Here is a 27,753-nt window from a genome sequence, read left to right as displayed (position 1 = left end):
TCATATTTTAGATTCCACATTTAAGTGACATAATATTTGTCTCTGACTTAACTTCACTTAGTATGACACTCTCTAGGTCTATCCATGTTGCTGCAAATGGCATTGTTTCTTTTTCATGGCTGAGTAATATTCCATTATATATACGTACCACATCTTTATCCACTCATCTGTTAATGGACATTTAGGTTGCTTCCATGTCTTGGCTACTATAAGGAATGCGGCAGTAAACATTGGGTGCATGTATCTTCTTGAATTAGTTTTCATCTTTTCCAGATATATACTCAAGAAGGGACATCAGTGGGCCAAGTGGTAACTCTAGTTTTAGTTTTTAAAGGAATCTTCATACTATTCTCCATAATGACTGTACCAATGACATTCCCACTGACAGAGTAGAGGGTTCCCCTTTCTCCACACCCTCTTCAGCATTTATTATTTGTAGACTTTTTAATATGGCCTTTCTGACTGGTGTGATGTGACACCTCATTATAGTTTTGATGTGCATTTCTCTAATAATTAGAGATGTTGAGCATCTTTTCATGTGGGCTTTCAGCCACCTGTCTGTCTTTGGAGAAACGTCTGTTTATATTTTCTGCCCATATTTTGATTAGGTTGTTTGTTTTTGTGATATTGAGCTGTATAGAGCGGTTTGTATATTTTGGAGATTAATCCCTCTTGGTTGCATCATCTGCAAATATTTTCTTTCCTTCTGTAGGTTGTCTTTTTGTTTTGTTTATGGTTTCCTTTGTTGTACAAAAGCTTGTAAGTTTAATTAGGTTCTATTTGTTTCTTTTTGTTTTTATTTCCCGTACTCTAGGAGACAGATCCAAAAAAATATTGTTGCGATTTATGTCAAAGAGCATTCTGCTGGTATTTTCCTCTAGGAGTTTTATAGTTAGTGTTCAGTCTTATATTTATTAATAGGTCTTTAATCCCTTTTGAATTTGTTTTTGTTTAGTGTTAGAGAATGTTCTAATTTCATTCTTTTCCACGTAGCTGTCCAATTTCCCTAGCACGACTTTTTTCAGTTACAGTTTTTATTTACTGCTTTGTGGCTCTGCTGGTCTGCATCACTGTGAGGTTTCTGTCTGTAGATGTCATGGGGGTGCTGCTCTCTAGTTGCGGCCCGTGGGCTTGTTGCTGCCATACTTCTCTGGTTGTGGTGGAGAAGCCAATAAAGGGGCGCACCTGCTTTAAGAATGTCACTTCTTTGCCTTTGGCTGCAGGATCTGATCTAAGACTCTGTTTCCCCCTCCATTCTGAGCTTCCGCCTGCCCCACAAGATCTTGTTCAAGCAGTGCATCCCTTGCTTGGTCACCTGTGACCCGTGTGTCAAACTCGTTGCCTCCCTTGGGCCACTTAGTAATCAGTTTGCTCTTCTGTGATTCTTACCTGCCATGTTGCAGTTGTCCGCTTTATTTACTTTATTATTTATTGTTGGCTTCGTTGGTCTTCATTGCTGCCGGGCTTTTGTCTGGTTGTAGCAAGTGGGGCTCCCCTCCAGTTGCAGTGCATGGGCCGCTCACTGCGTGGCTGCTCACTGTGTGGCCTGCTCACTGTGTGGCCTGCTCACTGTGGCCTGCTCACTGCGTGGCCGCTCACTGCATGGCCCGCTCACTGCATGGCCGCTGACTGTGGCCTGCTCACTGCAGGCCCTGAGGGGTGGACCCGGCAGCTGCAGCTCCTGGGCTCTAGTGGACAGGCTCCGCAGTTGTGGCGCACGAGCTCAGCTGCTCTGTGGCACGTGGGGTCTTCCCGGATCAGGGGCTGAACCTGGGTCTCCTGCATTGGCAGGCGGGTTCTTTACCACCGAGTCAGCAGGGACGCCCCCAATTATCTGCTTTATCAGCATTCTCTTCTACCAGACCTTAAAGCCAAAGGCTTCGCTCTGCTGTCTCTAAGCCTCTAACTTGGGGATTAGCTTCATAAATAGTTGTTGAATGAATAAATTACTGAATGTTTTTTAGTCAGTTTATCCCATAAGTTTCTTTATTAAGCATATCAAGGGATTTGGATCTTAATCACCAAGGTTGCTAATTATCTTCTATAAACACCTTTCATGCCCCACTTTTGCATACCTGCTTAAGAAATAAATTCTTCATTGCTTTTTAAAAATTTATTCTTTGTGTGCATTAGCTTCTTTAACAAGTTTGTTTAGTCACCTTCATAAACTTGTTCATGTGCATATTTCATTGTAAAAAATAAGATTTTTAAAGATAACAACTGCTCAATTTCAATGTATTATTGGAAGTGTTAACTAGTGAAAGTTGAGCACAAAGAAAAATTAAAATACACTTTAAAATATTCAAAAATTCTTATTTCCCGCTATGTGTAACATTGTGTGATGATGAGAAGGAAGGTTTTATCTAAGTTATATGAAATATACACTAATAAGGGTTCAAGCATGTTTAATTTATTACCTAATATTTCTTTTTCTTCTATTCCTGATGTCAGAACTCTTGTTTTACCCTATGTCAGTATTCACTTGGACTCTACCTGTCTCTGATCTTTCTTCCTTCCCCCAGAAGCTATCTAGTACATTCTGAATAATTTTCTTCAGTATTTATTTGATCATATGGGTGGCTCAGTGGTAAAGAATCCACCTGCCAATGCAGGAATCACAGGAGACGCATGTTGGATCCCTGGGTTAGGAAGATCCCCTGGAGGAGGAAATGGTAACCCACTCCAGTATTCTTGCCTGGGAAATCCTATGGACAGAGGAACATAACAGGCTGCAGACCATGGGGTCACAAAGAGCAGGACACAGCTGAGCACACACACATGCATTGCTAAGAAATGTCCCATTATTGCCCAGGGGAAAACAGGATTGGTCTTAACTCTTGTCCAAATTCACAGCTTCATGACCTGGACCCAACTTGTCTGGGATGTCGGAGAGACTGTGATAGGTTCTAATACCACTTTTGCCACTTCTAACCCTTTGATTTTGGTAAGTCACTTAAGCTCCCAGTGTCTCCGTTTACTCCTCTGTAAAATGGGATCGTAGGGTATCAGTCTCATAGGCAATTATGAGACTAGAATGAATTTACATGTAGCAATCTTAGAATGATACCTAATCCATTGGCATTGATTATTATTACCCTTGTTGCTAGTACCACATTTTCCCCCTTTATCACACTCTCTGCAGCGGGGCCCCCAAACTGGATTCAGCCTACAGACGTGTTAATTTGTTATACAGAATAATTTATTTCTGTTTGAATTATTTGCCATTATATAAAAATCAAAATTTTTATGTAAAAATCAAGATTTCTCTCTGGTCCCCCCAAACAGTAAAATGTGTAAATAATAGATTAAATATGAAAGGAAGCTCAGCTTCTCAGGTCCAGCCTTCCCCTCTTTCTCGACCCACCTGTGCAGTGAGGCGTGGCCAGAGAAAGGCCAAAGAAAGGCTGAGAGGCTGCAGGCCCGGCAGAGTGACCACTCATCCTTTCCTTTCAGCTGGCTGTTACGTCCTCCCTTCTGAGAACAGGACACAATCAGAAGAGAACTTCCATGGATCCTCACCATCATGTCAGCCCCCATTCCTCATAGGGCCTTGTGCTCTGCCTTCCTACTCTTGGCCATAAACGTGCTGCAGCTGAAATCTCCTACTGTGTGCCACTCAAGTGTACTGCTACCCTGTCTGCCCCCTCTCTCGCACATCATTAAGAGTTCTCTTTCTACATAGTGACTCCCGTCTTTTACAAAGCCTTCTCCTGTCTTAAACAATGTTTTCTCGATCTACTTCCTTTACTAGCTCCCCCCTTTCTTTGCTATTGGGTGCTCCTCCGTGCAGGGCAGCAAAGGAGACACAGACGTGAAGAACAGACTTCTGGACTCGGTGGGAGAGGGAGAGGGTGGGATCTGAGAGAATAGCGTTTAAGCATATGTGTCACCGCAGGTACAGTGGCTAAGCAGCGTGGGATTGCTGCGTGATGGAGGGCGCGCAAAGCTGGTGCTCTCTGACAGTCTGGGGGGCGCGGTGGGGAGGGAGGTGGGAGGGGGCACACATAGGTTCCTGTGGCAGAGATCATTGTAAAGTAAAGTATTGTAATCATCTGCCAATTAAAGTAAATATATTAAAAACCCTTGGAAGGATTATTGCGTACTCATCACCTGCCTCTCTCTCCTAAACTCACTGTGCGTGGCCTCCCTGCCCTCCTCCTCCTCACCCCACCGTTCCCCGGAAAGTCTCTGCTGGCTCTCCAGCCCCGCTGCCCCCAGCGGTCATGCTGACCTGGCGTCAGCGCCTGCACAGACAGTCCTGCCTCTTCCCTGATGGACTTTCTTCCCCTCCAGGACGCCCAGATGCCCTCATTTTTACACTTCTTGGTCCTTCTGGTTTCTCCGTGTCTCCTGGCTTCTTTATGTCGGAGGACTCAGGGCTCAGTCCTCACGCAGCTCTTCTCTGGCCACTTTGTGGTTTTTAATCTAGTTTCCTGGCTCCGCATACTGTTTATAGGCCCAGAACTCCCAAATGTGTTTCTCCATCTCAGCTTTCATCCCAGCGCCAAGACGCGTGTGTCTGATTGCTTACTCAGCGTCACTGCTTGATCGCCTAATAGATTTTCCAGATGGACATGCCCGGAGCCAGGTGCCCGGTTTTCAACCACTCAACTGGGCTCAATAAAAACCCCTTCCTTTCCCGGAGCCTTTCTCTGGTCAGTTCGTGGCAACTTCACGCTTCTGATCCCTCAGGCCAAAAGCTTTGGGGTCACCTGCATCGAGCTGATTTGGGCTCTGTGCCGTCCCTGAATTCCTTGCCAGCTGCCCCAACTGCCTCATCCCAGCCTCACAGGCCTCCTGACGTTCCTTCACCAGCCCAGGCTCACGCTGTCCCCGGACATCTGCGGGCAGATCCCATCCCACTTGGCAGCCTTTGCTCCAATGATGCCTTTTGAAGAAGATCAATTCTATAACTGTTTAAAATTGCAGTCTTTTCCCACTGTGGTACCCCTCCCCCTCCCCCAGAGGTGCTTTTTTCCCATAACATTTGTCATCTTCTAAGCTCCTGTGTAATTTATTGGGGTTTTTTAGGTCTATTATTGTCCGTGTTCCCTGCAAGAACACAAACTCTACAAGGAAGCACCTAGGACAGTATCTAGAATAGGCAGACAATCAATACACACTCGTTTGATAATTAGGTTCTTTTGCCAAAATATATTATGATTTAATTGTTAAGTTTATTTTAGATAAGTTATTCTAGTGATTTAAAAATATTCATGCCATGGATATTGGGTTTTTTTAATTTATTTTTAATTGGAGGATAATTGCTTTACAATGCTGTGCTGATTTCTGTCACACAACAACGTGTATCAGCCATAAGTATGCATGTACCCCCTCTCTCTTGACTCTCCCCATTCCCCCATCCCACCCCCAGGTTTTCCCAGAGCACTGGGTTGAGCCCCCTGTGTTACACGGCAGCTTTCCCCTAGCTATCTAGTATATATGTATACAGTATACACTGTATGTATACTGTATGTATACATATACTGATGTACATGTTCCACTGCTACTCTCTGAATTTGCTCCACCGTCTCCTTCCTCACCGTGTCCACACGTCTGTTCTCTGGGTGTCTCTATTCCTACCCTGCAAATAAGTTTATCAGTACCATTTCCATGGATATTGTTTTAATACTCATGCATGCTATGAAAAAAATATTTGATCTGGAAACTTGGTCTATTTTAAAAATAGATTCGGGTGTTTTTAAAAATTTTTTTCTATTATAAATAGAATTTTAATTTCTAAGTTGAATTATAAGTTAAGGAGGAAAACATGGTAAACGGAATTCTATTTGACACAGTATAACTAGCTGATTATGAAATGGTATACAAATGCTTACCTTTCTCAAAACAGATGTATTGATAGGAGAGGATGAAGAAGAAATTTTATTCTTGTTTTGTGTCTTTGCTTTACTTTTCCCATTGGATCTAAATACCTCTCGAATCTCTGAGTGGCTGTATTAATACCCTGCTTACGGAAAATAATTTAAAATCGTTTACGTTTTTGCAGCAGTATTTAATGTCTTATTTTACAAGAAACTATAATGTGCCTAGAGTATAGGTCATGGTCATAAAATTATACAGTGTTCCTTTTTATTTTTTAGAAACCATGAAGCTTTACAAATAAGGCAATGCATTACCTAGACGTGCCTTTATAAATGCTTAAATACACAGGGCAGGTTTTAAGTCTGCGTTGTTGACCATTTCAGGCAACGCCAGCCCCCGGTACATCCGCTGCACCACGTACTGCTTGCCCTGCACATCAGAGATGGCCAAGCAAGCTCAGATCCCCTTGGCCGCCATCATCACGCCCTTTGCCACGATCCCTTCAAATGAGGTAAGTGATGAAAATAGCAATTCAGTAATTCAATAACTCTAAAATTCCTCTTTTGTCATTATTTTCCTGTATATTTTTCTGTATCGTAAACAGAAAACTGGAGCATGAAAAACACGTAATCATTCAATTCATTAAGTAAACCAATATCTGATAACTAAGGCGAGCCGGCCATACATCACAGGGGACTCTGCTCACTGCTCTGTGGAGACTTAAATGGGAAGAGAACCCCACAACAAGGGTGTATGTACATGTACATACATTTTATTTAATATATAGAGAGAGCTGACTCCTTGGCTGTACCACAGAAACTGACACATGATGAAGCGACTAAACTCCAATTTTTAAAAAGTAAGTTTAAGAGGAAAAAGAAAAAAATCTGATACACTGTGCTTTTTTGGCATCCTGTATTCCAAGCACAGATGGGCGAGGTCACTTTTTGGCCTATTGTAACAATGCACATGGGCCTGCCAGACTCCTCTGTTTATGGAATTCTCCAGGGAAGAATACTGGCATGGGTAGCCAGCCGTTCCCTTCTCCAGGGGATCTTCCCAACCCAGGGATTGAACCCAGGTCTTTTGCATTGCGGTGGATTCTTTACTGTCTGAGCCACCAGGAAAGCCCAAGAATACTGGAGTGGTTAGCCTAGCCCTTCTCCAGGAGATCTTTCTGACCCAGGGATTGAACCCAGGTCTCCTGCATTGCAGGTGGATTCTTTACCAGCTGAGCTACCAGGGAAGCCCCTGGTTTGTGTCATTGGAAAAGTCCCTGATGCTGGGAAGGATTGAGGACAGAAGGAGAAGAGGGCATCAGAGAATGAGATGGGTTGATGGCATCACCGATGCGATGGACATGAACTTGGGCTGACTTTGGGAGATGGTGAGGGACAGAGAAGCCTAGCGTGCTCAGCCCATGGGATTGCAGAGAGTCGGACACAACCGGTGACTCAACCACAACAGCTATGCACATATACAGGAAATACGGACTGTCAGAAAAGGACAGATACCCAAACCTCTCGTGAGGTCTTTATGCCCTCGCTCAGTACTGCAGCATTGAGGTGCTCTGGTAAAAGGAAGATAATGCAGCCTGAGGTCCTGGGTCTTACTACATCTGCTTTAGTAATCACTGGGCCAAGATGCTCATAAACCTCTGTTTAAACTCAGCAGCGTTAGAAAGCATGAGATAGATCAATCTGTATCTTTCAGCTGAGAAAGGTGTGCCCTATTTATAGCTGTTATGCTGTATGCTATGTGTCATGTCTGACTCTGCTACCCCATGCCTGTAGCCCACGAGGCTCCTCGCATGGAGTGTTCCAGACAAGAATACTGGAGTGGGTTGCCATTTCCTCCTCTAGGGGATCTTCCCGACCCAGGGATCGAACCCATGTCTCCTGCATTGGCAGGAGGATTCTTTACTGCTGGGCCACCTGGGAAGCCCCCTGTTTATAGTTAGGTGGCGACAGAGATAAGTGGTGTGCATTTAAGATCTCCGATGTTAAGATGCTGTTCATGGGTCCTGGGATTAGGACATCCACTCTGTGTAGCTGCCCCTGGATAGCGGGTGCCCACATGCGCGTGGAGACAGACACAAGGTCCTATGGCAAAGCTGGTCAGGTGGGAGCTGAAGGAAAGCCTTACTCGGACTGGAGCTTTGACTGTGACCTCCTTGCAGTGGTCCAGTAAATTAGGCTGAGCTCTGGATTCTGTTTGCTCACTAAAAGCTGAAGCATAGATGGCTTTTCCCAAGTTAAACCTGACCTTGGCTCTGATCCTTTGAGATCGATGACCTGATGCTTACTTAGTAGCACCTGAGCAAGAAGTAGAGCCTCTCTGAGAGAGAACCAGATCTGTACTGTTTCTCGGGCCTGTCTCGCCAGCTGGGACGGGGTAGGGGGCTGCTGTGTGACCGCTTAGAGAAGGAAGAAAGAGGAGAGGGGCAGTGTCCACGTGCACAGGGGCTTCCATCCCCCTTGAGATGTCCACTCAGTCTTTCTATGGGTGCAGCAGAATGCCGCCGTCTCCTCTGAGAGCACAGTGAACTGGGTTAGAGTCAGGCATAGAAGAGGCACTGGGTTGTTCCTAAAAGCCAGTCTTACGTGCAGTTATGGTCTCATAGTTGTAAATGAGAAGCACATGCAGTATTTGCTTATTTTAGGGATGGTGTCTTCTGTGATGGTCCCAGAAATTTAATATATTGCTCATAAGTGGAAGTCAAAGTGTTAGTCGCTCAGTCATGTCCAGCTCTTTGTGACCTCATGGACTGTAGCCTCCAGGCTCCTCTATCCATGGCATTTCCCAGGCAAGAATACTGGAGTAGATTGCCATTTCCTTCTCCAGGGGATCTTCCTGACCCAGGGATCGAATCCACATCTGCTGAGTCTCCTGCATTGCAGGTGAATTCTTTACCACTATGCCACCTAGGAAGCCCCATCAGTTTATCTGCTCTTTTAGTGATGGACATCTGACTATTTCTGCTTTTTGGCTTTTGTGAATAAAGCGGCTTCTATAAATATTCTAGTACAAGTGTTTCTATGGATACGTATTCATTTCTCTTGGATTAATACCTGTGAGTAGATTGTTGGCTGATGGGGATACATGTTTATTTAGGTTTATAAGAAACTGCCAGACCATTTTCGAAAGTGGTTATATGATTTTGTAGTCTTTTCAACATGGTATCAGAGTTCCAGTTGCCCTGCATTCTCTCCAACCTTTGTTACTGTTGTCTTTTTAATTTTAGCAGTTCTGACTGCAGTGTAGTAGTATCTGTGAGAGGGATTTCTTAAATTTTAATCTTGATCCTTTGAACAAAATTTAAAGTGTTAGTGAATAATACATCCGTGTACATGCCACCATCATTAACAAATGTTAACGTTTTGTTGTGTTGGCTTAAGATAATTTTCTAAGAATTAAAGCTTCGCAGGATCTCTCCTCTCCGCTTCCACCCGAGGCACAAACACTGATGAATTTGGCGTGTGTCCTGCCTATACATGTGGGTTTTATATATTTGACTTCATATACGTGTGTCTATAACAATATGTAGTATTTTATGCTTTTTAATGAACCAATTACTTTTAAAGAGGTAAAATATAAACATTCAAAAAATGAAAGTGGTATACAGTGAAAAAGTTTCCTTCCTACCCCTCCGCCCCACCCTTATAATTTTTACTCATTCTTTGTGATTCCTTCTAGAAATGAGTATGCATATACAAGCATATCAATATCCATCCTTTAAAAAAATAAATGTATAAATGGTGGTATAGCATACCATCACCACTCCACTCCGCCACTGGCTGGATGAAAGTCCGGGTCACCAAGGGTCTAGGCCTTCTTGGCCACCTTCCCTCTGTGGTTCCCGTGATAGCCTCCTGGTGTGTCTTTTCCGGCCTCACAGGGAGGGAGCATTTTAGTTCCTTTTGTTACCATCCTGACTTCTAATATTGGGGTTCATTAAGGCTTGAGTTTGGGGTTTCCTCTTTTTTTTCTCTTCCTTTTTTACTTTTTAAAGTATGAAAGTATGATAACACATTTATAGGAGACTTGGAAAATACAGAACAAAGTTATATATAGTTCCACTATACATTGCAATTATTCTTTTAAGTAGATAAATTAAGATTTTTAGTTGGAGTTTCAATATCAAACTCTCAAAAATTAATAGAATGGATGTACAGAAAAGTAGAAAGATATAGTAGACCGGAAAAGCACCATGAACCAATTCAACGTAATTAAGATTTATGCAGTTTTCACACAGCAGCAGGATAAACTGGGAGACACGGAGTGTATCCAGTGTCTGGATATATCCAGTATATCCAGGGACATAAAACAAGTGCAAAAATTTCGTGGTCTAAAGGTACTGAAATCATGCAGAGTCTGTTCTCTGGAATTATGTTAAAAATCAGTATCAAAAGATATTTGAAAATAACTCGGGGTCTCCTCTTTTTTCTCTTAGACTCTGTATCCCCCCAAAGACTAAGTATCATCTGTAACAGTTCCTGATGAGAATAATAATAGTCATAACTTATAAAGCACTTAGTGAGCACAGTTAGACATTTTAAATATATGTTCATTTACTTAATTCTCACATCAGCCTACTTATTGCTCCATTTCTGATATAAAGAAACTGAGGCACAGAGTTAGATAACTCTTAAGACCAGTAGCTAACAAACGTTACCTAAGACCAGCGGCTACTAAGTAACAGAGCTGGGATTCCAAGCCGGGCGGTCCAGGTCAAGCCAGGTTACTATACTATTGCTCTCATACACTCATTCCTACATCTGTAGACCCCCCTTCACATACCCAAATGCCTTTCTAGAATCTCTCCTTGGGTACCTCTTAGAACCCTCAAACTTAACATGTTCAGAAGTGAGTTTCTGGTCTCTACACCCTAAACCTGTTCATTCTTCCGCATATCTATAAATGGCACTATCATTTATTTAGTTCATGTCAGAAGCCCAAAGCTAAACAGTTATAGTTAATAACAGAAAATAAGGGGTATGCTGATTTTTAAAACATATTTATTTATTTGGCTGCACCAGATCTTGGTTGTGGCATGTGGGATCTAGTTCCCTGACCGGGGCTTGAACCTGGACCCCCTGCATTGGGAGCGTGGAGTCTTAGCCACTGGACCAGCAGGGAGTTCCTGATGTGTTATATTTATAACCTGTAATCAAGGAAATGAGTTTTAAAGTTTGTTTCTTGAAGGAAAATGGATTGCATGAATACTGTTATCCTCCTTCTGAATAGCATCCTAATTTCTTTTCCTCTAGAATAAATGACTTACTTATTTTTAGGTATAGTAAAAGTTTAGGATTTTATTCCTTATCTAATATTGCCACTATTGCTGCAATTTAAAAAAAGGTATCCAAAAAAAAAAGAAAAAAAAAAAAAAGATATCCTTCAAGATACCCTGATTTGGCATCTCTCACAAGGATTTATTTAGTATAGCTTTTTTTTTTTTTAAAGTCAGTTCTGTTGTTTGACAGAACCTTTAAAGCATGTCATTGTGTTAGCAACGGACTACAAAAATAAACCTAACCCAAGCAGTTACTCCCCGAGAATGTTCCCTGTGAGCATTTGCTTTGGAGATGTACACTCTTTCCAAGGACGTATCTGTGTCATCTTTGTTTAATATTTCATGCTCCTTACCATAAATTTTAACTTTTTTGGTATTTGTTTTAAGTGAAACCCATTACTGTATTTAATATAATTAAATATGAGGTATTTATTCAGCAAAAGTAATCAATTATCTTGTAGGCTATTTTGCTTAGTAACCTGTGAATTTATTTTTTATGTTGTATTTTAAGAACTAAGGTAGAAATAGTAGATTTCTGGCAAAAATTATACTTAGTTCTTCATTTTCTTTAAAATAGGAAATTTTACATTTTGGACAAGTACATACATCATCTAATTATACATGAAATTAAGTAATTTCACCTATAAAACAGATGGCAGAAACTTTTACTCCATTTGGGAATAGATTCAGGAGTATCTGTGTAATTTTCTTAGATTAGAAATGGATATAATAGTCAAAGCAATTTCCTTTCTTATTGATTTAATCAGATAATTTTTTATCCAAGACTTTAAACTTCACTTGATTTATAATCAACTATTAACTTTGTAGGAACTTAGCTGGACGTTAGGGACACAGGGAAAAACAAGACCAGTTATTCTTGTCTAAAACAGGTAGAAAATCTTGGACATAACTAATTTTTGTACAGCTTGAAAAAGTGGGAATAATCTTATTCTTTGGAGTTTAGGTTCAGGGAAGTTGTACCTTAGTTATGACTTAATGCTGTCAAAGTGCTGCACTCAATATGCCAGCAAATTTGGAAACCTCAGCAGTGGCCACAGGACTGGAAAAGGTCAGTTTTCACTCCAATCCCAAAGAAAGGCAATGCCAAAGAATGTTCAGACTACCACACAGTTGTACTCATCTCACATGCTAGCAAAATTCTCCAAGCCAGGCTTCAGCAATACGTGAACTATGAACTTCTAGATGTTCAAGCCAGATTGAGAAAAGGCAGAGGAACCAGAGATCTAATTGCCAATATCCACTGGATCATCAAAAAAGCAAGAGAGTTCCAGAAAAACATATATTTCTGCTTTTTTGACTACATCAACACCTTTGTGTGGATCACAACAAACTGTGGAAAATTCTTCAAGAGCTGGGAATACCAGACAACCTGACCTGCCTCCTGAGAAATCTGTATGCAGGTCAGGAAGCAACAGTTAGAACTGGACATGGAACAACAGACTGGTTCCAAATAGGAAAAGGAGGACGTCAAGGCTGTATATTGTCACCCTGCTTATTTAACTTACATGCAGAGTACATCATGAGAAACGCTGAGCTGGAAGAAGCACAAGCTGGAATCAAGATTGCTGGGAGAAATATCAATAACCTCAGATATGCAGATGACATGACCCTTATGGAAGAAAGTGAAGAACTAAAGAACCTCTTGATGAAAGTGAAAGAGAAGAGTGAAAAAGTTGACTTAAAGCTCAACATTCAGAAAACTAAGATCATGGCATCCGGTGCCATCACTTCATGGCAGATAGATGGGGAAATGATTGAAACAGTGAGAGGCTTTATTTTGGGGGGCTCCAAAATCACTGCAGATGGTGACTGCAGCCGTGAAATTAAAAGACGCTTGCTCCTTGGAAGAAAAGCTATGACCAACCTAGACAGCATATTAAAAAGCAGAGACATTACTTTGCCAACAAAGGTCCATCTATTCAAGGCTATGGTTTTTCCAGTAGTCATGTATGGATGTGAGAGTTCGACTCTAAAGAAAGCTCAGCATGAAGAATTGATGCTTTTGAAGTATGGTGTTGAGAGGTCTTGAGAGTCCCTTGGACTGCAGGCGATCCAACCAGTCCATCCTAAAGGAGATAAGTCCTGGGTGTTCATTGGAAGGACTGATGTTGAAGCTGAAACTCCAATACTTCGGTCACCTGATGCGAAGAGCTGACTCATTTGAAAAGACCCTGATGCTGGGAAAGATTGAGGGCAAGAGGAGAAGGGACGACAGAAGGTTAATTGGTTGGATGGCATCACCGACGTGATGGACTTGAGTTTGAGTAAACTCTGGGAGTTGGTGATGGACAGGAAAGCCTGACGTGCTGCAGTCCATGGGATCACAAAGAGTCTAACATGACTGAGCGACTGAACTGAACTGAGTATGACTTAATGGATAAGGCAGTTTGTACTGTTATTAAATAGTCTGATAGATTTGGTGGATATGAAGAATATGCCGTTGGAAAGAAAAAGGGTTGAATGTCAGTGAACTGACAAATGGGGTTAACAAAAAAGGGAAAGACTGTTAGAGAGTAAATGAACACCAGCACATTACATCCACATCCATCACCTACAGAAGACCTCGCTTGGCCATGCACTAGCCTCAGCCTGTCTTGCTGGCATGAGTGGGCAGAGTTTTGGCAGTGTTTCCACTGCTGTTTAATCCATCAAAGGGAAGAAAGTCTGCCTCACTGTTGTAGTTTGTGTGTAAACTTTTTAAAAGGAAGCCAGCAACTTGTGAAAAAGACATTATCCGCGTTTTATAGATGCAGAAGTTCTCCAGGTTATGGGGCAATTAAAATCATACAGTAAAATCATTGCTAATAAGTAATGCTCTGGAAATCAAGGTTCCAAATTCCAAGTTCTTTCAGCAATATCTGGCTTACTGAGGTTTTATTTACTAAACACATAAAATAACATTCCTTTTTCTTGTTCTCAGAGATCTCTTGCTCCTGCAAACTTGTGGGTTAGCTTGACATGTCCACCTTAGACCTCTTTTGCTGAAGTCTTTTTATTTCAAGTTACTGCATGGTGCTCCTTGAAGGCAAAGACCATCTAGAGTGCGGCAGTGGGCTGGGCTTACCGTGGAGGTCCTGGCCGAACAGATGCATTCTCCTGAGGGCTGGACGGACATTTAAAAGACAAAGACAAACCAAACTTCAGAACAGTGGCTGAGTTCTCTAGGTATGTTAGGCTTCTGACAAACGGTGTGAATACAGAAAAAAGAATCGTTTGAGAGATTGTCGATGTATTCTATCACCTATTAATGTGACACCAATATATTCTGTCATACCAATGAGAGAGGTTATGGTTCATTTTAAAGAGCAGAACAGGAAAGTAAGTAGGAAGACTATTGTAATAATTTTTATATTTTTTTAGTTTTTGCTTGTGGGGATCTCTTCCTCTAGCTGTGACGAGCGGGGTCCGCTCTTCCTTGCAGCGCACGGGCTGCTCCCTGCGGGGGCTTCTCTCATTGCCCAGCGCAGGCTCTGGGTGCCCGAGGTTTGTTGGCTGCGGCTCCCAGGCTCCGGAGCACAGGCGTAGGAGCTGCCCATGGCATGTGGCATCTCCCCGGACCAGGGATCAAACCCATGGCCCCTGCATTGGCAGCTGGATTCTTATCCTCTCTACCACTGGGGAAGTCCTAGGAAGAATTTTTGATCATATAAAGATATTTGAGAAACCATGTTAGAAAACTGACTACTTTCTCCAAAGCACAGTAGATGTAAGCATTATGTGGAACGCTGGGCCAGGAGGCGGGGACTGACTGCAGGTCTGTGCTCTGCCTGGTATTGTGACCTTAGCTTCCATTCCCAGGAGGGAGAAGCCTGGTTCTGACGTTCTGTAAATCTCGAAGGCTAACGTCTACCTTCCTTTTCCACTCTTTACTAGATTTTCAGCATGGATTACCATGTATTTGTCACACATCCTGTATGTTATTAGAAATTCATGTGAACATATTGAACAACCCAACCCAAAGGGGTTCCATTAATATTATGCTTTTAGTATAAGAAACCTATAGTATATTATTTACCTCAAAAGTACATGAAGATTGTGAAACTATGCGTTTTTATATCTAAGCCCGATTTAGCTAGCTTTAGTGATAAATATGCTCTGAAGTAAAACTGATTACTGCATAAGACTGTGTCCTTTAAAGAACTTAAAGACTTATATCTCAAATTATTTTAAAATGAAAGCCTCCAAAGCCTGAATCTATTTTTAACATGTGCATTATAACCTTAAATTGTTTGCTTTAATGCAGTATTTTAAAAGTATTAACATAAGAACTTGGAAACATAGGTTGTATGTACTCATGTAGAAATAGAATTATGAACATAAGATTTAAAATATTTAATTTATAAAGTTACTTTAGAAACTGAATCTCATCCCTTAAGGATTTTGGCCGCTGTCTGTATACTGCTGTGAGAAAGTACTATGAAATAAAGCTCGGCAGCTGGAGCGCAGAATGTTACCCCTTTTTAGAATGGTGTTACAGCAGACACGCAGAGCTGTCACATTTGTCAGGGCAAAGGTGGTTAGAATCCTATTTTAAGTTACGGTTTGGAAAGTTAAATACACCACGCTTATTTTTTCAATCTTGAAATTATTCATATAAATATTTCTTCTATTAAATGGAGAATTATGTTGGGAGAAACAAGAAAAGAGAAAGCGTTTTTCCTTGGTTTGATTTTCAGTGAATCCATGTGTGGTTTTATGACCTCTGGTGCCTGGCAACTGAGTGTTGTGGTTTTTGAGCCGCTCAGTCGTGTTAGACGTTTTGCAGCCCCATGGATTGCAGCACACCGGGCTTCCCTGTCCTTCACTGTCTCCTGGCGTTTGCTCCATGATGATGGACATGAGTCGATGATGTCATCCAACATCTGTTGCCCCCTTTTCCTCGTACTCTCAATCTTTCCCAGCATCAGGGTCTTTTCCAGTGAGTCTGCTCTTCGCATCAGGTGGGCGAAGTATTGGAGTTTCAGCTTCGGCATCATTCCTTCCAGTGAATACTCAGGGTTGATTTCCTTTAAGATTGGCTGGTTTGATCTCCTTGCAGTCCAAGTGACTCTCAAGAGTCTTCTCCAGCACCACAGTTTGAAAGCATCAGTTCTTTGGCACTCAGTTTCTTTATGGTCCAGCTCTCACACCAGTGCACGACCACTGGAAGAACCATAGCTTTGACTATACGGAACTTTGTTGGCAAAGTGATGTCTCTGCTTTTTAATAGGCTGTCTAAGTTCGTCATAACTTTTCTTCCAAGGAGCAAGCATCTTTTAATTTAATGGCTGCAGTCACTGTCCACAGTGATTTTGGAACCCAAGAAAATAAAGTCTGTCACTGTTTCCATTTTGTCCCCATTTGTTTGCCATGAAGTGATGGGACCGGTTGCCACGATCTTAGGTTTTTGAATGTTGAGTTTTAAGCCAACTTTTTCACTGTCCTCTTTAACCTTCATCAAGAGGCTCTTCAGTTCCTCTTCACTTTCTGCCATTAAGATGGTATTATTTGCATATCTGAGGTTATTGATATTTTTCCCAGCAATCTTGATTCCAGCTTGAGCTTCATCCAGCCTGGCATTTCACATGATGTACTCTGCATATAAGTTAAATAAGCAGGGTGACAATATACAGCCTTGAGTCCTTTCCCAATTTGGAACCAGTCTGTTGTTTCATGTCTGATTCGGTTGCTTCCTGACCTGCATACAGATTTCTCAGGAGGCAGGTAGTGTGGCCTGGTATTCCCATCTCTTTAAGAATTTTCCAGTTTGTTGTGATCCACACAGTCAAAGGCTTTAGTGTCATCTATGAAGCAGAAGTAGATGTTTTTTGGAATTCTCTTGCATTTTCTATGATCCAGAAAATGTTGGCAATTTGATCTCTGGTTCCTCTGCCTTTTCTATATCCATCTTATACATCTGGAAATTTTCATTTCATGTACTATTGAAGCCTAGCTTGAAGGGTTTTGAGCATTACTTTGCTAGCATGCTACCATGCAATTGTGTGGTAGTTTGAACATTCTTTGGCATTGCCTTTCTTTGAGATTGGGATGAAAACTGACCTTTTCCAGTCCTGTGGCCACTGTTGAGGTTTCCAAATTTGCTGGCATATTGAGTGCAGCACTTTGACAGCATCATCTTTTAAGATTTGAAATAGCCCAGCTGGAGTTCCGTCACCCCCACTGTCTTTGTTCATAGTGAGGCCCACTTGACCTCACACCCCGGTATGTCTGCCTCTAGGTGACTGATCACACCATGGTGGTTATCTGGGTCATTGAGACCTTTTCTGTACAGTTGTGTGCATTCTTGCCACCTCTGCTTGATCTCTTCTGCCTCTCCTGGGTCCATACTATTTCTGTGTCTTGATTGTGCCCATCTTTGCATGAAACATTCCCTTCACATGTGCAGTGTCCAAGACCAGGCTCCCTGGCTGTGGAACCCTGGGCATCCACAGAGAGCCACCACAGCTGAGGAAGTATTTTAGAGCCTCTCACTCTCATTTTTATCAACTCTAAGGCCCGCATTTTCTCAGATTTTAACATTTCTAAAGTAGGAGTATGTCTTACTAACAGTGACTTCTTAGCAGTATGTCATGATAAGTTGGAGGCTTCGATGGGATTTTAGAATCATTGAAATACATCTGTGTGCCCTGCTTGATGACCTCTGCCTCCAGTTATGTTTTGTAGGTATTTAAGTAATACTGGGACTTGAAGTTTATGTAGTTGCTGTGTCCTCTCAGTGGTAAAGTATGAGAAAGTAAAAAATTTAAATATTTTTATTTGAAAGTTTCCTGAGCAACAAGTTCTCACTGAATAAAAGGCTAAAAAAATTTTTTTCAAATAAAGTCCTATTTTTAAGGAAGGAAGAAAAAGAGCCTGGGCAAACCTGTAGTTTGGAATTGTTTCATGGACTATTTGAAAATGACACCCGAGCTTGTCTGGTGCGTGAGTGATTAGGGAGGGACTCTCTGGCAGAAGGCGAGCATCACGTGGGTGATGTGGTTTGGGCCGGAGTTTGGGGGTCAGATGAAGTTGGGTGCACAAGCTGACCTTGAAAAATTTTCCATAAATTTTGTGGACCTCACTTTTCTCATAAAATTATAGCACCACTTAACAATTTAAAAATAAGCTGGTATGAGATATGGATGTCTTTATCATTAGTTACCACTGTTTGCAGTACTAAATTCTTCTTTGGAAAATTTCATTTAATCTAACATTCATTGATTTGGGCTGTCTACTATGTGCAAGGAAGAGAAGTATGAAAGCTGTGGTAGCTTGCATTCACCTGCAGTGTACACATCTAAGAGAGGGACCGTCAGACCCGTCCAGTGATGCTAATTATCTGTCTCACGTGAGAAGGAGCAAACTGACATGGATGCCACAACTTGTGTTCATATAAGAAGGGAAGAGCGACTTATTTATGTTTTTTAAAAGAAATGTTGCATGGTCTCTGTCATTTGATATTATGTTGCTACTTTCTATTTTTTACTATTCAAATGGAAAACACCCACCATTATAATTATATAAACATTTCTTTAGCTTTTGTTTTTTCATAAGGTGTTCACAGGCACTTGCTGGAATAATTTTCCCTCAACCTCCTTCTCACTGTCCTGCCGTTTTAGCCTAGTTAATTCCTATTCATCTTGTAAATTTCAGTTCATGGTCACCTCCTCAGGAGAGCTTTCCAGAATTCCCCACATTATACTCCTTGGAGCTCTAGTACTGTGTATCACAGTTTTGTATTTTGTATTTATGTTTTTGAGTCCTGTTTTTCTCCCGTTAGATTCCATGAGGGTAGGGACCACCTCTAATTTTTTCTCACTCTTTCATTTCGCAAGACCTAAAACAGTTCCTGAGAAATTTTTGTGCCAAATAAATATTTAATTTGATAGTTTCATTACATGATATCATTTGTGTATGGAAGTAAATTGGAAGTTTGAGAGCAGGTAATTTGATGAGTTTGCTGACATTAAAAAAATGCACAATAGGAGAATTATGAGTTAAGTTTTATTTGGCAAATAAGGACCATAGCCTGGGAGATAGCATTTCAGACACCTCTTAGAAACTGCCTCAAAGAGATGGGAGGAAGTCCAGTATATACGTGATTTTGGTGAAGGGGGAGTGCACGCATCAAGCACATATTTTTGGGCAGAAGGTGTCCACTGGTCTAGTGAAGGTGTGTGCTGGTCTAGTGGGGGCGTCCGCTGGTCTAGTGAAGGTTTCTGGTAGTCATGTGGAGCACTCATCACCATGGAGAATTTTAGTGCTCTTCTAGATACCAGAAGATACAAGAACTGAGCTCATGGCTCCTGAAAATACCTATCTGAAGACCTGTCCTGCTGGCTTTTCCCAGAGCACAGAGCCTCTTCTCTGCTCTCCACCTTGCACTCCTTCCCAGGGCTGTTGCAGTCAGCAGCCGCAGCAGCACGGTTTAATTCTTGTAGAGGTCGATAGCAGGTGCCAGTCTGTAGGTGACAAGATTTTCTGTGCTCAAACCCCTACTGAGCACCCACGTTACGAAGAAACGCTGCATTTGGTACTGAACAAGTTCCAAGGTAATTTAAGAAGGAGCTGACAATCCAGGAGCCAAATTGTGCCAACTAGGATAACAATTGCTTAAAAATTTTCCTGGACAGTAAACTTCATTAGGTTAACTTAGGTTTCACTTTATTCTCCCTCTAGTGTTTCTTTTCATATCATCTCACTATAAAGTGAAGGTGTGTGTGTGTGTGTGTGTGTGTCTGTGTATGGGTGGGGGAGGATAAATGAGACATAAAAGAGATTAAAATCTTTAAAATGTTATTCTTTGGGAAAATAAGAGCATGTTTGACTTTTTGAACAATATGTCTGCAAAATACAGAAAGAAAACAGAAGAGCCATATGGTATGGTAAAACAGAAGAGCCATAATAATAAACTCTAGTGTATTCAGATATCATGGAATTCATCTACTGCAGAGTTCACTCTTCTTAATCCAGAACTGCACTTCTGGAGGTAAATTGACACATGTCATAGTCTTTAACATGGGAATGAGATTTAAATTTCTTTTTGTTTGGTACATTCCATACTGTCTTCTCTTCCATAGTTTAAAAAGTTTTGAAAAACTCTTTTATCTAAACACTTCAAACTTATAATTTCATCTATATTTCTCATTTTCCTATAGAAAAAGGATAGACTCTTAGCTCATATTTATCAGTTTTTATTACTTATTTGATAAATTAAGAATCATCTTTCTTCTCCTTCCAGCTCACTGTTCATGCATAATAAATATATAAAGGTATTTATTTCTCCAGTTGCTTTCAAATTGGTCACATACATTTTTTAAATTAAAATTTTCTAAACTTTTTGTACAACCCTATTTTCAAGTCTTACCTCCAGATGCTTTGTATGTTTTCCCAGATCAGATTAACTCACAAAAGATGATTCTCTTCATTACTTGGAAGCAGACTGGCTGGGGCCCGGGACTGCCCTCCAGTGGTGCCAAGGACAGCGGGTCGGACTGTGTGAAACTTGCAGTCCTGTGTTTTTTCCCCCACTCTAAAAGCAGTTCATATAAAAAACTTCAGATAATCTTGGATAAATGTAGAGCTTCTGTAGGTGTAAACTGTGAAAAGAAAAATGGTAATTTGACTCTTGTGATATCCTTATATACAGAGTTAGTTATATAATTGTATAATCACATATGGATTTTAGGGATTTTTCAGTTGTTTTGTACATAATGAGGGCAATAATACATTGTTATGTGATATGATGAGCAGTGTCCATTTTAATGAAGAATCAATTTATTTAAACAAGGATTTTTTTTAATTGACATACAGTTGATTTACAAAGTTCTGTTAGTTTGAAGTGTACAGCACAGTGATTTAGTTATTCATACATATATATCCAAGAAAAAAATGCAAACGGCAAAATGGTTGTCTGAGGAAGCCTTACAAATAGCTGAGAAACGAAGAGAAGCTAAAGGCAAAGGAGGAAAGGAAAGATATACCCATTTGAATGCAGAGTTCCAAAGAATAGCAAGGAGAGACAAGAAAGCCTTCCTCAGTAATTAATGCAAAGAAATAGAGGAAAACAATAGAATGGGAAAGACTAGATATCTCTTCAAGAAAATTAGAGATACCAAGGGAACATTTCATGCAAAGATGGGCTCAATAAAGGACAGAAATGGTATGGACCTGACAGAAGCAGAAGATATTAGGAAGAGGTGGCAAGAATACACAGAAGAACTGTACAAAAAAGATCTTCATGACCCAGAAAATCATGATGGTGTGATCACTCACCTAGAGCCAGACATCCTGGAATCTGAAGTCAAGTGGGCCTTAGGCAGCATCACTATGAACAAAGCTAGTGGAGGCGATGGAATTCCAGTTGAGCTATTTCAAATCCTAAAAGATGATGCTGTGAAAGTGCTGCACTCAATACACCAGCAAATTTGGAAAACTCAGCAGTGGCCACAGGACTGGAAAAGGTCAGTTTTCATTCCAATCCCAAAGAAAGGCAATGCCAAAGAATGCTTAAACTAACACACAGTTGCACTCGTTCACACACTAGCAAAGTAATGCTCGAAATTCTCCAAGCCAGGCTTCAACAATATGTGAACCGTGAACTTCCAGATGTTCAAGCTGGCTTTAAAAAAGGCAGAGGAACCAGAGATCTAATTGCCAACATCCAGTGGATCACTGAAAAAGCAAGAGAGTTCCAGAAAAACATATACTTCTGCTTTATTGACTACATCAAGGCCTCTGACTGTGTGGATCACAACAAACTGTGGATAATTCTTCAAGAGATAGGAATACCAGAACACCTGACCTGCTTCCTGAGAAATCTGTATGCAGGTCAAGAAGCAACAATTAGAACTGGACATGGAAAAACAGACTGATTCAGAGTTGGGAAAGGAGTACATCAAGGCTGTATATTGTTACCCTGCTTATTTAACTTACATGCAGAGTACATCATGTGAAATGCTAGGCTAGATGAAGCACAAGCTGGAATCAAGATTGTCGGGAGAAATATCAATAACCTCAGATATGCAGATGACACCACCCTATGGCAGAAAGAGAACTAAAGAGCCTCTTGAGGAAAGTGAAAGAGGAGAGTGAAAAAGTTGGCTTAAAGCTCAACATTCAGAAAACTAAGATCATGGCATCCGGTGCCATTACTTCATGGCAAATAGATGGGGAAACAATTGAAACGGTGGCAGACTATTTTTTTGGGCTCCAAAATCACTGCAGATGGTGACTGCAGCCGTGAAATTAAAAGACGCTTGCTCCTTGGAAGAAAAGCTATGACCAACCTAGACAGCTTATTAAAAAGCAGAGACATTACTTTGCCAACAAAGGTCCATCTAGTCAAGGCTATGGTTTTTCCAGTGGTCATGTATGGATGTGAGAGTTCGACTCTAAAGAAAGCTCAGCATGAATAATTGATGCTTTTGAACTGTGGTGTTGGAGAAGACTCTTGAGAGTCCCTTGGACTGCAAGGAGATCCAATCAGTCCATCCTAAAGGAAATCAGTCCTGAGTATTCATTGGAAGGACAGATGCTGAAGCTGAAACTCCAATACTTTGGCCACCTGATGTAAAGAACTGACTCAGGGAAAAAGACCCTGATGCTGAGAAAGATGGAAGGCAGGAGGAGAAGGGGATGACAGAGCATGAGATGGTTGGATGGCATCACCGACTCGATGGACATGAGTTTGAGTAAGCTCTGGGATTTGTTGATGGACAGGGAAGCCTGGCGTGCTGCAGTCCATGGGGTCGCAAAGAACGACTGAACGGAACTGAATATATATATGTATCTGGGCTTCCCCAGTGGCTCAGCAGTAAAGAATCTACCTACAGTGCAGCAGCCTCAGGGTTCAGGGTTCAATTCCTGGGTTGGAGGAAATGGCAACCCACTCCAGTATTCTTGCCTGGAGAATCCATGGACAGAGGAGCCTGGCAGGCTACAGTCCATGTGGTCGCAAAGAGTCAGACACGACTGAAGTGACTTAGCATGCATGCACCCATATATCTATTTTTATCAAGTTCTTTTCCTTTATAGGTTATTATAAAATAGTGTAATTCCCTGTGCTAAACAGTAGGTCCTTATTGGTTACCTGTTTTTTACATAGTAGAGTATATATATTAATCTCAACCTCCTAATTTACCTTTCTCCTTTGGTAACCATAAGTTTATTTTCTGTGTCTGTGGGTCTGTTTCTGTCTTGTATTTCATATGTATCTTTTTTTTTTGACTTCACATATAAGTGATATCATATGATATTTGTCTCTGGCTTACTTTACTTAGTATGCTAGTCTCTAGATCTATCCATGTTGCTGCAAATGGCATTATTTCATTCTTCATGACTAATATTCCATTGTATATATGTACCACATCTTTATCTAGTCATCTTTTGATGTACGTTTAGGCTGCTTTCATGTCTTAGCTTTTGCAAATAGTGCTGCTGTGAAAATGGGGTGCATATATCTTTTCAAATTAGAGTTTTGTCCAGATATATGCCTAGGAATGGGACTGCAGGATCAGATCATATGGTAACTCTGTTTTTGGTTTTTAAAGGATCCTCCGTACTGTTCTTCATGGTGGCTCTACAATCTGCATTCCCAACAGGGTGGGAGGGTTCCTTTTCTCCATACCCTCTCCAGCATTTATTATTTGTACACTTTCTGATATTGGCCATTCTGACTCGTGTGAGGTGGAATCTCATTGTAGTTTTGATTTGCATTCTCTGATAATTAGCAGTGTTGAGCATCTTTTCTTGTGCCTTTTGGCCATCTGTCTCTCTTTGGAGAAATGTCTATTTAGATCTTCTGCCCATTTTTTTAATTGTTTTTTGTTTTTGTATTTTTTTTTTTTTTTGACTTTGAGTTATATGAGCTGTTTGTATATTTTGGAAATTAATCCCTTGTTGGTTGCATCGTTTGCAGATATTTCACCCCATTCTGTGGGTTGCCTTTTCATTTTGTCTACAGCTTCCTTTCCTGTGCAAAAGCTTCTGCATTTAATTAGGTCCCATTTGTTTATTTTTGTTTTTATTTTCATTACTCTCAGAGACAGAGCCAAAAAGATATTGCTGTGATTTATAACAAAGAGCATTTTGCCTATGTTTTCCTCTAGGAATTTTTTAGTATCCAGTCTTACATTTAGGTCTTTAATTTGTCTTAAGTTCATTTTTGTGTGTGGTGTTAGAGGATGTTCTTATTTCATTCTTTTCCACATAGCTGTCCATCTTTCCTAGAACCATTTATTGAAGACTGTCTTTTCTTCTTGTAGATTCTTGTCTCCTTTGTCATTGATTAACTGACCATAGGCCTGGTCTGGTCTGAGATCGCTCAGTCATGTCCGACTCTTTTGCGATCCGATGGACTATAGCCCACTAGGCTCTTCCATCCATCCAAGTCTCCAGGCAAGAATACTGGAGTGAATTGCCATGCCCTTCTCTGGGAGATCTTCCCAACCCAGGGATCAAACTCAGGTCTCCTGCATTGCAGGCAGATTCTTTAACTATCTGAGCCACCATAGGTGCATGGGTTTATTTCTTTCTATCCTATTCAATGAAGATTTAATTCAGCAAATGTTTACTCTTTACCCATTTTGTGCCACATACTCTTCGTGGTCCTGGGATATGTCAGTGAACAATACAGACAAAAATCTCTGTCCTCATGGAGCTAACATTTTAATGGAAAGAAGAAAGACAGTGAACCTAGTAATAAGAAAATTATTGAACAAATGGAGGAAGGAAAAAGTAGAGTAGGTCAGGGATTGGGGCAGCCTGGGGAAGCAGGTGGAGTGCAGGTTTCAGATTGCATACTGTGGACAGTAGACCTGATTAAGAAGGTGTCATTTAAATACAGATTGGGCTCATGCTTAGGCGGGGGAATATTTTGAAGTGTTTCCATAGCCATAAAGAAGTGAGATAAATGGAGGGAAGACTTTGGCTAACTTGTAATTCTGTCAGAAAGACAAAGGAAGTTGGCCTCTGAGCTTATTATCTTTAACACTTTCATGTTTAAAGTGGAGCATTGTACATTTTTCTGAGAAACAAAAAACTGCCAGTCATTTTGTTATGGAAGAAACAAGCTTGATTCATAGGGTTTTTAAGTCTACAATATATTTTCATTATCTGTGGACCACTGTGTGTTCTTATAGCAGTTAAACATGGCTTCAGTCAGTGGCCTATAATCAGACAACAAAATATAATTCTTCCTTAGGGACCAAAGATAAATTATAATAGGTCAAAGTTTAAAAAAAATGTGGGAAAATAGAATCCCTGAATAACATAGCTCCTTGAGACGGAATGTCTTACTCAAGTTTTCAACATGTGTTCCAGTAAGAACAGTAGCACTGATCTTTGCAAATATACCCGTAACTTGAAAGACTACGTCAACACAATCCAATCCAAAAAGACCATCTTTTTTTGCCTAAGAATTATTTCTCATGGTTTGTAATTTTGTCATGAACTATGACTTCCATTCAGGTAAACTGATGTGATGGTGCTCTCTGAACTGCACTGACAATTGTTTTCCCTTTGAAACCCTGGGTGCCCCGTCAGCAGGAGCAAGCAGCCCTCTTGTAGACTTCAGCGTATGGTCTGACCTGACCTTCCCCCTGAAAAGCCTCGCGGCATCGGAGGGCCCTGGGAGGAAAGTCACAGCTGTGTTTGCTTTAAGATGCTGTTGGCCATTCCAAGAGAAGAGGCTCCCGGTCTACTTATTTTTGCGTACCTTGGGATGAACCTAACATACTAGGGTTTTTCACACCCAGACCTGATCTTCTGTGATGAGAAGACTGGAAAATATATCCAAATGTGACTTCTGTATTTTCCTTCTTCCCTCATTTTTCTTTTTCATTCAGTTTTTCCTTTTCCCCCTCCCTCCCTCCCTCTTTTTCTTGTCATCCATTCAACAAGCATTCATTGAGAATTTTTTCTGAAACGTGCGCCACTTGGGATCAGTGGTGAACCTGAGGTTTACCTAAGCAGTTAAGGAATGGACTTTTTTTAGTTAGAAATTTAGAAGTAATATTCAAACATCTTTTGAGTTTATTTTTAAAAGAGATTTTAGGGATTGAATAAAATACAGTTGATGATGAAACAAATTCTAAAAATTCCTCACGGTAATTGTAAAGAATTTACTAATTTATAAGCAGGTTTGGAAACCAGTACCAATCATTCTTCCCATTCCATTGCTTTAGTTTTGTGAAAGGTGAGATCCCAGCTGGTTTGAGGTGAGAGAGGAGGAGAGGGATGGAGTGGGGCGGGGAAGGAGGGAGACCTGAGCAGTCAGGGTATGCTGCTCTGCCTGGCTTTGAGCTTTCTCCCTAGAATCCCTCCAGCCCTCCTGTTCATCTTCCTTCTCAGCTCAGCCTGGCTCCTGCCTGCCGGCCACCACCTTCCCCCAGCTCAGGCTTTTCTTCCTGAGCTCTGTGCTCTCACTGTTATGTCCTCAGTGGAAATGCAGCTCCTCGTAACTCCCTGCCTCTGTGAAAGAATCCTTTACCGGCCCCCCTCTTCCAATGAGTGGTTTCTTCTTTTATTTCTGCCTTTCGTTTAGCATCTATCATGAACTGCCCTGGGCTTGGGACCACATATTTGCGGGTACCTGGTAGATATTCTGTTTGTTCATTCAAAAACTGTCGACTGCCTGTTCTCTAGGTATTGCGCTGTAGGAGGAACACCAATTAAACAAGCAAAGGTGTCAGGCCTGTAAGGCATGGGTCTGAGAATTTAGTAGTGATGCTCAGAAGTAAAGCATTGTGAAGGGTATTGTCAGACACAAGGCCTAGTGGCAACACACAGCTGAAATGCCTGAGCCAGTGCTGAGGGGCTGGTTGGGACCTGGTCCCTGAAATGCCTGAGCCAGTGCTGAGGGGCCAGTTGGGACGTGGTCCCGGTTTAGATAAAGTCCCGGAGAACATGTCAGGAGGAGAGAGGGACACTCTTCTTATTGTGACAGGAGGGAGAAAAGCAAACGTTAAGTAGGTGCCGGTACGTTCATGGGAGTTCCTATCTGAGGTTTTGTTTTCCTTTGTGAGCAAGGAGGGGAAATTATCTGCTGAGGGAGGTGGGAAGAGAGCTTATTTGAAGGATTCAGTGGAACTGAAGACATAAAATAGCTCCTGTAGAGAGAGAGAGAGAGGAGACACTTCACAGGTCCCAGGGACCACTGAGGGCTTGGTTCAAGTGGTGGACCATGGGTGATGGGCAGCTTTCTCCGAATCGATGTGCTTCTCTACCAAAGCAATCTGCAGGCAGTTTCTGAATGTATAGCACAGGAAATGAACGGGAATTCAAGCTCCTGCTCTGCAGTTTATTGGGTGAATGAATCATTGTTCCTCACTGATGTCCATTCCCTTCTGAACAACAGGATGATAATTCCCACACCCAGGTTTGTTAACATCTCAGCAGCATGAGATTTTTATATACATGAAAGCATTTTAAACCACAGATCATACAGATGATAGTTATGATCTTGCATATATTATAAATTTGAATCAGGATTTATCAATGCTGGATAGATACAAAAAACAACCCCCCTCCAAATGAAAAAAGACCAGTTTCCAAATTAAGGACATGCTAAAATCCAATATAAGTTCTTGATATAGTAATAACAAGAGTAAATGTTCTATAACATTACATACAAT

The 27,753-nt window shown here is 41.2% G+C and overlaps 1 protein-coding gene across 4 annotated transcripts in view; it reads left to right on the top strand.

Moving 5' to 3' along the window:
* The window catches only part of SEC24D (SEC24 homolog D, COPII coat complex component), a 111,957-nt gene that overhangs the window by 31,779 nt on the left and 52,425 nt on the right, over positions 1 to 27,753 (top strand). For all 4 annotated transcript variants that reach the window (XM_043438807.1, XM_043438804.1, XM_043438805.1 and 1 more), the window contains exon 8: positions 6,207 to 6,334. In XM_043438807.1, the coding sequence (XP_043294742.1) occupies positions 6,207 to 6,334 (128 nt within the window). The remainder of the gene's footprint in view (positions 1 to 6,206; positions 6,335 to 27,753) is intronic.

Source organism: Cervus canadensis, chromosome 19 (assembly GCF_019320065.1).
Source record: "Cervus canadensis isolate Bull #8, Minnesota chromosome 19, ASM1932006v1, whole genome shotgun sequence".
Lineage (NCBI taxonomy): Eukaryota > Metazoa > Chordata > Mammalia > Artiodactyla > Cervidae > Cervus > Cervus canadensis.
This window is presented reverse-complemented; position numbering and strand designations above follow the sequence as displayed.